We start from the raw sequence: 14,655 nt of genomic DNA, 5'->3' as shown, positions 1-14,655 counted from the left end.
GTGGGGGGGGACTGGGCCATGTTGTGCTGTGTTGTTTTGTCCTTGGCTCAGCGTGGTTGCAGGATTTTGGCCTGGCTACGCTGGAGTAGGTTTGGATTTGAGATGCGGATCGGCCCACTGCTGTACCCACACGGATGAGCCGGGCTCCTTTGGTGTAGTAAGCGATGGTTATTAAGCCGATAGAGTAATTATTAGCTGCAGTATTAGCGTGGGCCCGGTGCATTTTTTCTTTTTTTTCTTTTTTGGGCCGTTTCCCTCCGTAGTGTTCTTCAATGGCTGGCTCGGCAGTAGCAGGTGGAGTGTCGCACTCCTTGCATTATGTAACTCTACCCCAATTTAGATCTGACTTCAAATAAATGAAAATCAAGCCGCTGGTTGGCTCCTTTCCCCGCGGATATAAATAGCATTTTCAAATCTTATCTAGAAACAGTGTTGTAGAGGGGAGAGGCTTTGAAATGCAGCCCGACGATTAGGATCCCATTGTTCCGCTCCACACCCCCTCCATTCTCCCGGCTGCTTACAGTAAGCCTGAGGATCTGTGTGTGTATGTGCCTGAGCGCGTTGCCCTGCACATGTGTACGCATTCATCTGCATCACAGTGTGATCGAGGTAGCGGTTAATGGTGAGATAGCATGTGCGTGCGCGCGGTGTCGTGGGTTTGAGAGTTTGTGAGTAATTGGTGTGTGTGAATGTGTGTGTGTGTGTGTGTGTGTTGCTGCTGGGTGTGTCTTTGATGATGGATGCTGTGCTTCTGCTGCTTACCCCACTGCTCCTCTCAGAATTAACAAGGTTGCTAAGATACAGTGGGCTTATATTAGATTAGGTTATCTGCTGTTATTGCTGTTACTATATTTTACCCAGCACCGTGAAGCCTTTATTAATTTGGAAATTTACCCTGCCATGGAATGAAGATGCTGGTATTCGTGCACCACTGCTCCTCTCCTCTCCTCTTCTAGCTAGGAGGGGGTTGTGGTACTGAAAGCCCCCTAGTCAGATGTCTACCCCACCCCATTACAATCTGGAGGCGGGTCCATACCTCTATTCATCATTAAACCCATTTAATCCGGGGCCCGAGGCCCAGTGTTTCCATTTGACACAGAACAAGCCAGTAAAATAGGAGACAGGAGGCAGTGATATCACTTCGGTCGAGGCTTATTGGTGTGCAGAGGTGTTGTCCCTCCCACCAGCAGATGTCAGCCCAATCCAGTGTTTGACCTCCATAGTAGCTTCTCCAGGGCTGGAGGGCCATTGGCACTTCTGCTGGCGGATAAAGAACAGGAAACAATAGAGATGGCAAGTGGGCTGCTCAGACGAAGAAGGCGATGCTCTGCTGTCCCTCCAGTAGCTCCAGCACATGTATAGATTCATTTTTTAGACAAACTAAACGCAGGAAGGACGATCCACATTTTAACTTGGCAATTTGATTGAAATGTTCTGTCGTTTCTTGAGTAAAACATAATATCCAAAACACCTAAGACAGATTTCTGTATTTCCATCTGAGGAGCAGCAGGGTAGTGCTATAATGATGGATAAGCACTGTCATAATTGGACTGGAAGCAGACTTTGGCACACGCAACTCTATCTCCATCTAGCTCCGTCTTGCGCTGTGATTTGTAGCGCAAGTTGTGTAAAACTGCTGATCCGTGGCAAGGTGTCCAAGGCTGTGCGCGCGTGTGTGTGTGTGTGTGTGTAAAGGTGTGTTCATGTACCTGAAAAAGTGCGTATGTTTGTTTGTGTGTGTAAATGCATACACAGACACCGTGCGTGTGAGCTGTGTGTTAGTGTGTGTGTGTGTGTGTGTGTGTGAGAGAGAGAGGACCTGCTATAAGGGAAAACCCCATTAGTGTGGGATCCCAGGGAGATAATGAGTGCTGACTGCTTTATGTCCTGGAAATGATTGAGTGGAACATAGTAGCAGTTTATGAATCCCCTCCACTAGTGGCTAACAGACTGACAGCACATAGCCTGTCAGGTTGCTAAGATACTGTATTACAGATGGACAGCGCCTAGCCGCCATGCTAACTTTGCCTTTAGACCAAACGTAGACCACTAGCTGACCTTGGCAACATCTATCCTACCTGTTAGACAGACCAAACTGCACCACCAAACTAATTACACTCCAAAAAGTCAGTATGCACGTAAAAAAGATTTGATTTCTGAGTGTGCTTTTAATAAAATAGTGGTGAAACGGGTCCTGAGTGATTCTTGAAAAGTAGGTGTTAAAACTCTAAACCCTAACCCACTAAATAAAGAGGGTTAACTATAGCAGGAACAAAGCACTATTTGTTAAACACAGCGATCAGAATGAAAGGCCTGCTAGCTAACCTGGCTACGTTTAGGCTAGGAAGCCTGCCAACAAAGCTAGCCCATCTGTATCCCAAAATATCGCATGAGTAAGTTGTCTTACTTGTTTACTTTGATTAGCTAGCTGACTAACTCTCATTTCTTTTGCCTGCTTGTTGTCTGGTCGGTGTTTATTTCGTTTGTTATGATGATACTAACGGAAGAAACTCAAAAGAAATTTTGTGCCAGCAATGTCTTGTTTTTGAGGATTAAAATACAGCAGGAACAAGATGCTATCTGTTAAACACAACATTGCTAGCTAACCTGGCTACCTTTAGGCTAGCACGAAGCTTGCCAACAAAGCTATCTGTGTCACAAAACATCACATAATTACACAGTTAGTCAGTCTTTGCCATCTTTGTACAATTAGCTAGCTTGCTAACTACAGATATGCTCACGCCACCTGTTGCTATCACTTTTTCTCTCAATTCTTTTTCCTGTTTGTCTTGTTTCTTTATATGCTGGGATTATAACGACTGAAGTAACTCCAAAGAAATACTGTGCCAGCGCTGTCTCCTTTTTGAGGATTAAAATGTGTAGAAACAATACACGATTTCTTATAATTGTATTTATCATCATTTAAATTAGCCTGCAAACGTTGCGTCGGCTAGAACTGACACATGGAAATACATCACAACATTCACAATGAAAGGCAATCTGCACTTTAATTAATTATAGGCCTAAAATCCCACCTATTCATATAACTTATGTTTGAGGGCATTTGACACAACGTTATGTCACATGTATTTTCGTTTTGTCTGATCCGTTCATCTCTGAGAAAGAACAGTAAAGCCCTTCTCTACTTATAGTCCAGACATGGTCATTGGTCGTACACTTTATTACCACCAGGAAAACAGACCTTGGAAACACTCATGCTTCCTCTTTTTTCCCCTTAAAAGCAATAATTCTTTCTTTCTTTCCATTCATTTTTCGCTCCATATTGACATTTTCTCCTCCCTGATCAGTTCTCCTCTCTTTGGTCTCTTGATGTCGTCCCCTGTGTCCTGATCTCTCCCGCTCTGCTTTGGCTTAGTGATTAACCCTTTAAGAGTGTGCGCGAGTGTTTGGGTGTGCACGTCTAGGTCCCATGTGTGAGTGGTGTTGTTGCCCTGCAAAATGCTTCTGAAGCTCAGGCTTCCTGCTCTCCTCCTACTGCTGTAGCCCGGGGGCCATGCAGGCTAACAGCACTCACACACACACACACACACACACAGGTGGAGGCAAATGTGAGATGATAGGAGTCAATAGAGACATAGGCACCAGGAGATATTGAAAAATGATTATAATTACGGAGACGCCTATATAGATAAATGTAGTGTTGTTTAAGACGTCAGTATGAGTAGGTAGGTGTCTTCAAAGACGCTGCAGGTCATGATGCAAAATCCCATTTTCTTTGTTGGTTGGTTTGTCAGCTGGACAACACAAAAACCACTGAACGGATTTCCACGTAACTTGGAATGAGGATGGGTCTCGGCCCAGAATAGACCCCATTGACTTTTCATTCGGATCTGGACAGAGCGAGGGATCCAGGACATTTCTTTCACTTTATCAAACATTGCAAGAGCAAGGGCATTCTTGTTATTTCTCAGGAGTAATGCATGAAAAAAAATCAGGCGTATTTAGGTGGCTAGTATTTGTGAGTGAGTACAATTTGATGTGGATCCAAATCAAAATCAAAATCTAGCACATTTAAATATGTTTTGTTTGATTTTGGATTAGCCTTGATTGAATTAAAGGGGGACTGTCAGGCCTCGGCGGAGGTATACGCTCTACTGAGTGCCATTTTAGTTTTGCTCACTGTTATTTAGGAATGCACAATATGCAATTATTTTGACAGATATTACAGTTACGAGTACGATTCATGATAATTTTTGCGTCACAATTTTCATTTTCGCTGAAAAAACTATGGAAATCGTGAATTTGTGACATTTGTTGGAGTCTGTACCAAACAAACGTGTCTTCTGTTTGGATAGTTCGACTAATTGTGTGGCCTTACTGTTTTTCATTTGTGATTATCATTGTCACCGCTTAATGGTCACAAAAAACTAGCACAAATCAGTCATTCCTATCGTGTTCATGACCTTGGAAAGTTTGAGAGAGAAGGAATTAACTCAAGTTCCACTCTTGTCCTGTTTGTACAGCACACACACAAATATAAGCATATGGAGGAATGCAAATTTAGAAACAAACAGAAACAAAATACAGCATATTGACAGTGCAGTGTGCAGTGCAGAGTGCTCTCTGTAGCTGCACTTCATATCACAAATGTCAGCTACAAATTAAAATTGCATCGACAAGATCTGAGCTTCTCCTCGTCTTTAAATGTTTGACCGCTGAGCAGCAGGATGACACACTGGTAGAGTCTGAACCAGTTTCTCTTCCATCTGTCTGGCCTTAGCCGTCCGTCTCCTCGTGGTTTTCCAGCCATGTAGAAGCATTGACCTTTAGCTCGCTGTGTACTGTAGGTGCCACAGGGAGTAGCGCCCTCTGGGGTGGGACGGGGTCACTGCATTGCGTCTGCGACTAGAGTGGCTGCTCAGGGATCAGGAGGCGAAGCTGAGCGGACATCTCCTGTGATGATTAAATCCCTGGCTTCTCATACGTTGCGGGTTTTGGGATGGACGCTCGCGACGATGCAGTGAACGGAGATGTGTCGGGGGACAGGCGGTGAAAGCTGCAGATTTACCTGGAGGAAGGTGCATGGGCGGAGCCACGGGAGTGGGAGGAAGCGGTGTCATGAATTCTTGCGCACCTTTTCCCCCTCCCCTCTCACTCCTCCCCCCCCATCCTCCCTCCCTCTTCCCCCTTCTCTCCCCCTGTCTTCAGCTCTTGCACAGGATCACATTAATATTCCTTTGAAGCCTGTTTCAACTGCAGCCAGATCTCCCTCTCCCTCCCCTCCACCCTCACTCCTTCGCTCCATCTTTTTTTTTTTGTTTCCCCTCTTTCCGCCCTCTTGCTTCTCTGATTCTCTCCCGTGCCATTGTTTCATCGAAGGGATCGCTTTCCCGACAATTTCACTAACCGGTGCATCAGGGAGGGGCGGCTTTATTACCTTCAGTCAGGAGTTCCCCTTGTTGCACACATGCACACACGTGTGCACACACGCACACACACAGAGGGGTGGTGGGTACCGATGCCTTTGACAGAGCATGTTGATTGGTTCAGAATGGTTGCTGCCTCTTGTAGGAGAGTGGAACGGCTATTTTTAGATCAAGGGGTAGCTGGGAGAGAAAGACTGAGGAGGGCTGTGTGTGTGTGCGTGCACACGCGTGTGTGTGTGTGTGTAAGGAATACTGCAGTCTTGAAGGAAGTTCCCTCTTCACACACAAACACACACGCACACATGCACTTATGCAGCAGTGCCCCTCTAAAGCCAGGGTGGTGTGTATTCCATGTGCTTGCTCCCCTTTCCTCTCCTCCCTCAACCCTTTTTTCTCGCTGCATCCCGCCTCCCCATCCTCCCCCATCCTCCCTCCCGCAGTCTTCTCTGTCTCTCTTGTTTCTCCCTCTCTTTCTCTCTTTCTGAGCTGGCTCGGTGTGCAAATGTCAGCACTCTCCCATTTATTTGCCAGAGCCCAGAGCAGCGTCCTGCACCCCTCTGTTTACCTCTGCCTCCACAGCGCTGCCCCATCGGCACTGCTTTTCCCCACTCTTTCCCTCTTCCCTACACCCTTTTCATCCACTCCACTCCCCCCCACCCTCTTTTCCATCCTTTCCAGCTCTGTTGCATCCCCTTCCTTCACATCCTTGCCATCCCACTTCCATTTTTTACACCATTCTTGCTTCACCCATCCACTCACCCCATCCTCTCCGCCCCTCCCCTCGTTCATGGATCATGGCACTTTATTGGAGTAACATCATGACATTTCCAGTCTTGTCTACAACTAGCGCATCAAGTTTTTTGGATTAAATCCACTGCACCACCGTCGCCGCCGCCGCCACCACCACCACCACCACCATCACAGCCCCCTCCTCCCTCCCTCCGGTGCATCGGTTTGCATCTATTTTAAGACGCGAGCATGTCCCTTCACGTTTGGCCCCGTCAGATCACGAAACACCTTGTCCCTCTCCTCATCCTTCCCCGTCTGTCTCTTTCGGTCTCCTCTCGCTTTGTTATATATTCTTCTTCCATTCTCCTCTCCCCATGTCTTCGTCTCCCTCCCTGTCTCGCTCCATCCGTCACTCTATCCGTCTGTGATCGCCGTGATGACTCATGTGGCTCGCACCTGCTCTGCAGTCGAGGGGCCGCCACGGTTTCATAAGGAGAGGTTGGAGACGGTGAAGGTGTGGCTTCACTTGGGCTCAAAAAGTGTGCTCGGTGAAGGTGTAAGCGTTTGTTCACACAGCGGAGCAAGCGGAGCTCCAACACATTAAAGCATCTCATTCTGTCTAATTTAGACGCAACGGAAGAGTCCTTTAAGTCCAAGATCCGGTTTTGTTTTCTTCTCGTCGGGGCACAGGTGTGAAATGTGGATCAGAATGTAAAAATGAATACAGACATGTTTCCAAAACAGCGCAGAAGTCTTCAGAGATGTGCTTGGAAAGCAGTGTCTTGGATGTTGTTCAACTTCTTTCATCATCGACTCAAAGAGGGATCATTTTGGTATATTTCGGCGTTTTCTTCGTCTGGTTTTCACTCCCGTCTCCCACCCTGAATAATCACATGTTGCCACCCATGACGCAGTTTAGAAAATAGTCATTCCTGCTTCTTGCAGAGTGAGTTAGTGAGCTGACGTGAGAGTAAAGCAACTCGCGTTTAAGAAAGAATTGTTTACTGTTTGGACAATGCCCTTCGTTCGTTATCATTTTTTCCTACTAATTGAATTTTCTTCTGTCTCTGTCTATCCAGTGAGTGACAGCTGTTTTCGAAACCTTGCAGAGGACCGCAGTGGCGTCAACCTCAAAGATCTCGTCCATGATCCCTCCCTGTGAGTATTTGCCTTTTTTATCACACATCCAACCTGCAGAAATGAAAAAAGAAACACATCAAGCAACACCTCCTTGCACACAAGCGTTTATTCCAGAGTTAAGTCCTTGAACTAACCTTAAATCTACGTCACTGAAAGCGATGCACAGGTTCTCTGCTTGTGTGTGTGTGTGTGTGTGTGTGTGTGTGTGTGTGTGTGTGTGTGTGTGCGTGCGTGCGTGCGTGCGTGCGTGCGTGCGTGCGTGCGTGTGTGCTTGTCTTCTTTTTGCGCAAGAGTGTAACTAAGAAACTAAAAATATCTCTTCCACACAACATGTCGGGGCTCGGTGTCGCCCTATGGAGAAAAAATTCCCAGCATGCATGGCAACAACAAAAGAGCTGCAGCACTCTTCTGTTTAAGGATGGCGCTCTGTAGCTGCAAGAAGTCATTATTTGCTCAAAGAAGCCAAAGGAGGTGAAATCAACAGTTGTTTCCCGTACAAAGGAATGTGAGAAGCACACTGGAAAACAATCGTTTCCATCCCAGTTGAGATTTATGAATGTTTCAAGATAAAAACAAAAATCTCAAGATAAACCACTTGATTTCTAATAAAAGCAAGCATCCGCATGTTATTAAGATACTATACATGGCCATTACAGGACACCTTTATGTGATTCCTAGACGGTTAATGCTTAAAGAATGGGCATTAAGTTGGGTTCTGATGTCGGGCGATTAGGCTCGGCTCACTGTTGTAGTTCAACCTGGGGGTGGGATTCAATACAGTTGAGGTCAGAGACCAGTCAGATTCTGCCACATCAAACTGGGAAGACCACCTTCTGCATTGTGCACAGGAGAATTGTCATGTTAGAACAGGAAAGGAACCCACATAGGAAAATTGTTCTCACTTACACTCGGTCATAATGTGTAATCTCACAGAATATGTATTTAAACGTATTTTTGACCCGCCTACAAACTACCCACATCTGGGTTTTTTTTAACCAAGCTGATGTAGCTTTTATGCATAGAAGAGCCATCAGTCTGACATTTTTTGTAAAAGCCTGCTAATACAAAATTAAACTAGAATAGCACACAGAAGAACACATACTGTACCTCCGCCAAAGCCCAACAGTCCACTTTTGTACTCACTCATAGATACCAGCCACCTAAATACGCCTGATGTATGTACTGAGAAATTAACAAAAATGTTAATTCTGGATTCTCACCACAAATTAATGGGATCTATTCTGGGCCGAGACCCGTCCTCCATCCAAGTTTTGTGGGTAGTTTTTGGCCCTGTTCTGGCCCAGATCTCAGGCCTGTGTCATAGGCAGACCAGATCTGGACATAATTTCTTGCTGCATTTTGGTCGAGTGTTAGTGCGCTGCGCAGGCCTTCACTGAGCCAGACCTATTGTGCTATGTGGGAAAAGGCTCTTCCCTGAGCAGTTGCCACAAAGTTGGAAGCACTCCATACTAAAAAATGTAATTCATATTATCTCGGAGCATCAGGTGGAACTGAGGGGCCTCGCCAAACCAGCTCCAGAGGTACAAAAAACCTGTGTCCATATACTTTTGGCAATACAATGCGTACTAAATATTTCAACGATTGCAGTCCACAGCATGAAAAAGATGTTATTTTTTATGTTGCATTTGATGTCAGTGATCAATAGCAGTCCTTTGTCTCGTCACGCGCTGCATGCCTTTCGATGCCTCCTCAGCCCGTGAGTGAAACATTACGATATGTGACCCCAACATGTAGCCTCAGACACGCTTCTCTAGACATTGCAGTCATTCTCCACACAGACATTGATTTGCCGGAGCTATCCTGCCGCTCCGTCACAATATCACACCAGTCAATACCACTGAAGTGTCACCAGTCCCCCCGCCTCTGTGGGAGCCTGGACAGGTCCGCGCGTCTCATGTCCTTTACGGTATGTTTATTTTGAGGCCCGATGTGTAATGTATGTGTCACGTCTGTGTGACACAGAGAGGGAGAGCGAGGAGGCTTGTGCCATGTCAAGTGCGTCACGCTAGACAGAGCGCCACAGAGTGATCAGGGATCCATTGTGTGCTTATTTGTACAGTGTGCAAACTAGAGAAAATGTGGAGTTGTTTTAGCTACTGACTGGCAGAGTTGTGGGTCTCACTCAGTTTCTTTGTTGAGCAAATGTGCTTTAATTGCCTTTGTTTTAACTCTGAGCAACATGAATCAACTAAGCTGATTTTATTTGATTGCTTGACTGACTGTGGAGAGTGCATGACCGTCCTGTTGCTACAGTGTAGTACTCTGCAACAACCTAAAAATCAAATCTGAATATTGTTTCAATAAAATACATATCTTATAAGGTTGAATGTTTAAATGTTGAAACCAAACAGAAAAACTCTCGTTTTCATTTAATAGCGTCATTTATAAGAAAATAAATCTGCTCCTGAGCATCGAAACAGACCAGCACTGACTTTCAGTAAGTTTGTAAGCTAGTCAATAACATAATTATGGCACTTTTATTTACACACACTGTCTGTACTCATGTACTCTGTATATACTGTATACAGTATGCTACTTGCAGTATGTGCAACATTACATTCATTGTTAGAGAAGCATAATGCTACCTAATCTGGCTTGGGTTAGAAAAAGATCATGCTTTGGGATAAAATACCTGCTTCGGTCAGCACAAACACGGCTGGAGATGATCGAAGGTCTCATCCAAAATATTCTGTTTCTGTCGCCACAAACACGACTGGAAATTATCCTGAGGGCTCCTTTAAAATATCCAGTAGTTTCTCACTTGCAAATGTTGAAACGCAGTCTCCAGCTGCAGTCACTGGCTTGGCAGCTTTCTCACCTTGAACTCCACTACCTGATATGTTAGTCAAGTCTTATACTGGTGATGTGAGTGTGATATGATATGCTTTTCATGCTTTTTTTAAAATTATTTGTATGTAAGCCTATGACATGTACAAATGTGAAAGTATTAGTGGTTTGCAGAAGCGTTTACTGCCATCGTTTCATCCTGGCGACTGGACGTGTTAGTGAAAAAGTCCATTCTGATCTGAAACACGAGACAGTATGAACTTTGCCTTTGTTAATTTTTCAACTCGGGATTATCCCCCAACGACCTTTAACACAGTGGTATGAAAGTCCTGTACTTACGCTTACTACCTAGCTCAACCACCTAACGTACAAGAATGTAACATTTTCTAGATAGGAAAAATGCCAATAAACATAATCCAAACATAACTTCCCTTTAGTAGTTTGGTAGTTTCAATTCAGTAGTATATACATATGTACATGTATGCTTCTTCTTTGGCAGCAAATGTGTTTTTGCAAAATAATGATGCCTTTGTTAGCATGAATACAACTAAAAAGCTTGTGGAAATGAAAGGGGAATTTCATTTTTGGTGTTTCTGAAAACAATAACCTTCATATTATCTCTCATTTAACACTTAGATGTATTTATGTCAATACATTGCTGACGTGATCTTCACATTTGTTTGGATTCATGGGTTGACACAAAACATTTAAAAGGATTTACAGTATATGACCAAATATTTGGATACAAGTCAAGGCCATGTCTGCACTCATGGCACCGAAAGGGCTTCAGATTCCACTTTAATGTCGCCACTGTGATAGTTTTGGATGTTTCCATGCTAAAATCAACTCATCATCAATTGTGGAATTGTTCATGGAATAAAAATCCCATCATGTTGTCAGCTGATAAAAGGTTGGCAAGTTTGTTAAAGTTGCTTGTTGGCTAGGTCGACTCTATTGGCTGAACCGCTCAGTGTGAGTGCAGAGTTGGAGGTTCTGTCGTCCACTGAAACAACTAAAAAGCCATGTTGGTTGAAGGTGTTTTGTACCAGTTAACTGACAAGGTTGATCTTGGATTAAACAGGGTGCTGTTAAACATGTAAATTGGACGCTCAGACAGGCAGCGTCCCTGTCTTCTCCGCTGTGTTGCGCTGACGGTAGTCGATGTGAACGGGCTCCGGCTGACCTCCTCTGGCCCGAGATCTTCCATGCCATGTTAATCCACGCCACACCACGAGTCAGCGGCTCCATCAGGTTGACCAGCCGGAACGCTGTGCCCTCAATGTGCCACCGCTGCTGTGACAGAGACACATAGACAGAGACAGAAAGAGAGAGAGAGAGAGAGCCGGGGAGGGGAGAGAGGAAGGGAGTGTGGGGCCACAGCAGGACACATAACATAAACTATAATCACAAACACACACACACACACACATTGGCACATGCAATCAATCAGTCTGCCCAGTCTGGCATTCAGGAGCATCCAGAGGTGTGTCAGGCGGAGAGAAAAATGATATGTGGCAAAAAAAGAGAAAAAGTAGCAGAGGGGGGTCAAACAAATGATACCCAGACTCAAGGACACACAGATGAGGCAGGCAGGGGTGGATGTGTGTGTACACCTGGGTGTCCTTACGTGTATGTGTGTGTGTGTGTGTGTGTGTGTTTTAGTATTTTGCATGCATCTATACCTTTCCAGTGTGATGGAGTACTTCTGTTTAGATTCATATATTGCGTGTCTGTGGGTGTTTATGTTTACGCTAGCCTCCCTCCCTCCCCGGGCTGTTGAGCCAACTCTGCGTCCCTGCCCTCCAGCGACTTGTGTTGTAACAACCTTTGTCAATTTTACAAATTGTCATGGCTAAGAATAGCCAGAAGTCAATCAGATGGGTGACAGTCGGCCCAATTTCACAGTCAGGAGACAGTCAGGGGACAAGGACACCACACAAACACAAACCTGTAGTGCTGCATCATAACAGCTATCTCACATTTTGACTTGGATCGACTTATGTAAATGTTCGTGCGATGTTTAATGCCAAGTTAAGCGATAACATCGTCCGCACTCAATACATTCGTCTATAACAGTGACTTTAAATATTTTAATTACATGTAAATTTACCATCTCATTTTATTACTTAAGTTCAGTGTGAAGTGTCACATTTAGTGCAAAGTTTTTCAGTCGGTGTTATTAAATTAAATAACTTTGTCTGATTAGATTCAATTAATGCGACTCTTAACTGTGTCTGTTCAATTATTACATATAAAGTTAAGGGGAACTTCTACGTAAACGTGATGCGTTTTTCAAGTCTTTATTATTCAAGTTTATTTCAAAGTGGTAATTCCGTCTTCGGTAAAAAAAAAATCACACTTCTAGTTATTTAATTCATGCACATCAACATGATAGAAAACCTTAAATCGTACTCAATTGATACGACCCTTTGCTTTGAACTCATGTAATAGAACTAGAAAGAAAATGTACGCGTAATCACAAGTCTTCAATTCACTGTTCTTGGCAAATTATTTTTTTCTTTGCAAATGCACATCAGTAAGTGATTACAATTACGTTGTTAAAGCTGCTGTAATCTCTATTTTCATGCTAACAATGGATAATTCCAGCTCAGCTTTACGGCGCATTTTGGTGTCTTTCAGCTCATTGTTTTGGTTTTACAGGCTCCCAAATCTACTGTTTTGGTTCGCTCCCATCGCTCTCATTAGTGTTGTTTTCACAGGAAAAGAAAAGAAAAAAAACAGCACCAAACAGCGGACACACAAAGTTGGCACATACTAGTTACATTGCGAGCAATTGAAACACACACGTGAGCGGTGCTTGTTCTGCCGTAGATGTTAACTTCGTTGTTTGAGTATATGAAGCGTGTTTGATGTGTGGTGGAGCCGGGATGGCTTAGAAAAAGAAAATGAAATGGGAGAGGGGACTGTCAGCGATGGCAGATCTGAACCAGGATGACATTTATTCTGTAAATAAATAGAACGCTTGTGGGGTGGAGTGGTCTGCAGAATATTTTATGGTGTGTGTGTGTGTGTGTGTGTGTGTGTGTGTGTGTGTGTGTGTGTTTCTTGGGCGTCGTTGTGCGTGTTGTTTAGTGGCTGTGAGTGGAATCATGAGAGTGGAACCCCTCGCTGAGCACTCAGAGCTCTCATCACGGCAGGGGTTTGAAGAGGTGGGCTCTTCCACTCCTCCTCCTCCTCCTCCATCCATCCCTCCATCCTTCCCTCTATCAGCGAACACGTTGAGAGGTGACCCCTTGAGAGCCTTCCCACATATGGACGAAGCAACAACTCAGCTGTAATGGGCACGGCTCCATGCTACTACTGGGAGTGTGGAGATGGCCAAGGCTCTCTTCTCCTCCCTGGATGGAGTGTGTGTGCAAGAAAGCAAGAGAAAAAAGAAAGGAAGAGAGAGTGAGATTGAGTGCCCTGTACAAAGAGCTTGTATTATTAATGAAATCACCCTGGCAGATGGGTCTTATCTTGGAAGTGTCCCACAACCACCGAGATTTGCAGCTGGCTCACATACACACACATGCTTTTTCTCTCTCTTGTTAAGTGTGCCCCTGACAGTCTATCCCTCCCTTTTCTCGCTCTTTTCACTCTCTGCCTCTCTCTCTCTCTCATCCCGCCTTTCTCTCTTTATCCTCCTCTCTGTGCTCGTCTTTTATTCATAGAAAGATTTGGCCGACGCGTCCAGGCTTTCAGGCCAAAAAACTACTGCCATGCCCCCCTCCCTCCATCCTCACCGCTCACACCCCTCCGTCTCCCTCCGCCCGGCCCCCGCTCTTCTCTTTTCCCCCCCCCTCTTCCATTTCTTCCTCCGCCCGCATCAGGATTTGTCCACACCTCGAGCGAAAAAGCCTTTATTCCAGGCTGACTTCCTCCGGCCCGCAGTTTGAAGAAGAGCTTTATATGTCGTAACCCCTTGCAGTAGAAAGAGACATAGATGGGTGTTAGAGATTAAAATGTTGCAGGCCCTCTCCCCTCTAATAGGCTTCCCTCAATTCAGAGCACACCCTCCCAAAAATACAGCCAGGCACTCTATCTGCAGAGAAACCAGTCATGCTGAAACGCACATTCAAGCACATACTCGTATTGTAGATAGACACACATATGTATGCATATTTACATGTGTGTATGTACACATACATTGTATGGTATATGCAGAGTAATACAGATACTGCAAGCATGCTTATATGTACGTATATGTCTGTTCATACACGTATACCGAATTTACATTTACAAGTCAGTGTTCATGTTAATCTGTTTGGGAGGTGGGGTTACTTTCTTAGGTTTTGGCCCAGCCAATCGACACTGAATCACTTGTCCGGCCCGGTGACGTCATTTTTAGTCAGCAACCGACCTGCAGCAGCTTTTTTTTTTTTACACTGATCCAAGAAATCTGCCCCACTGTCTTTTTTTTTTATGGTGGTGTACATGACATGCAACACAAGTGCTTGTCTTACACTTGGGATGTAGCCTACAAAGCTCTGATTGGTTAATTGTTTCTCAAACAACATATTTGTCGTCAACGATCACAACACCCGAGCCGCTGAGCAAAGTGAGATGTTGAGGATGATCACGCATCCCA

At 44.8% G+C, this 14,655-nt stretch overlaps 1 protein-coding gene across 8 annotated transcripts in view; it reads left to right on the top strand.

The window, feature by feature from the left end:
- The window catches only part of gphnb (gephyrin b), a 104,357-nt gene that overhangs the window by 24,267 nt on the left and 65,435 nt on the right, over window positions 1–14,655 (top strand). For all 8 annotated transcript variants that reach the window (XM_084378058.1, XM_084378057.1, XM_084378055.1 and 5 more), the window contains exon 2: window positions 7,196–7,274. In XM_084378058.1, the coding sequence (XP_084234184.1) occupies window positions 7,196–7,274 (79 nt within the window). The remainder of the gene's footprint in view (window positions 1–7,195; window positions 7,275–14,655) is intronic.

This window comes from Pagrus pagrus (assembly GCF_965226575.1).
Source record: "Pagrus pagrus genome assembly, chromosome: 16".
In the NCBI taxonomy this organism is placed as follows: domain Eukaryota; kingdom Metazoa; phylum Chordata; class Actinopteri; order Spariformes; family Sparidae; genus Pagrus; species Pagrus pagrus.
Note: the sequence above shows the minus strand (reverse complement) of the source record. Positions and strands in the feature narration are given on the sequence as shown.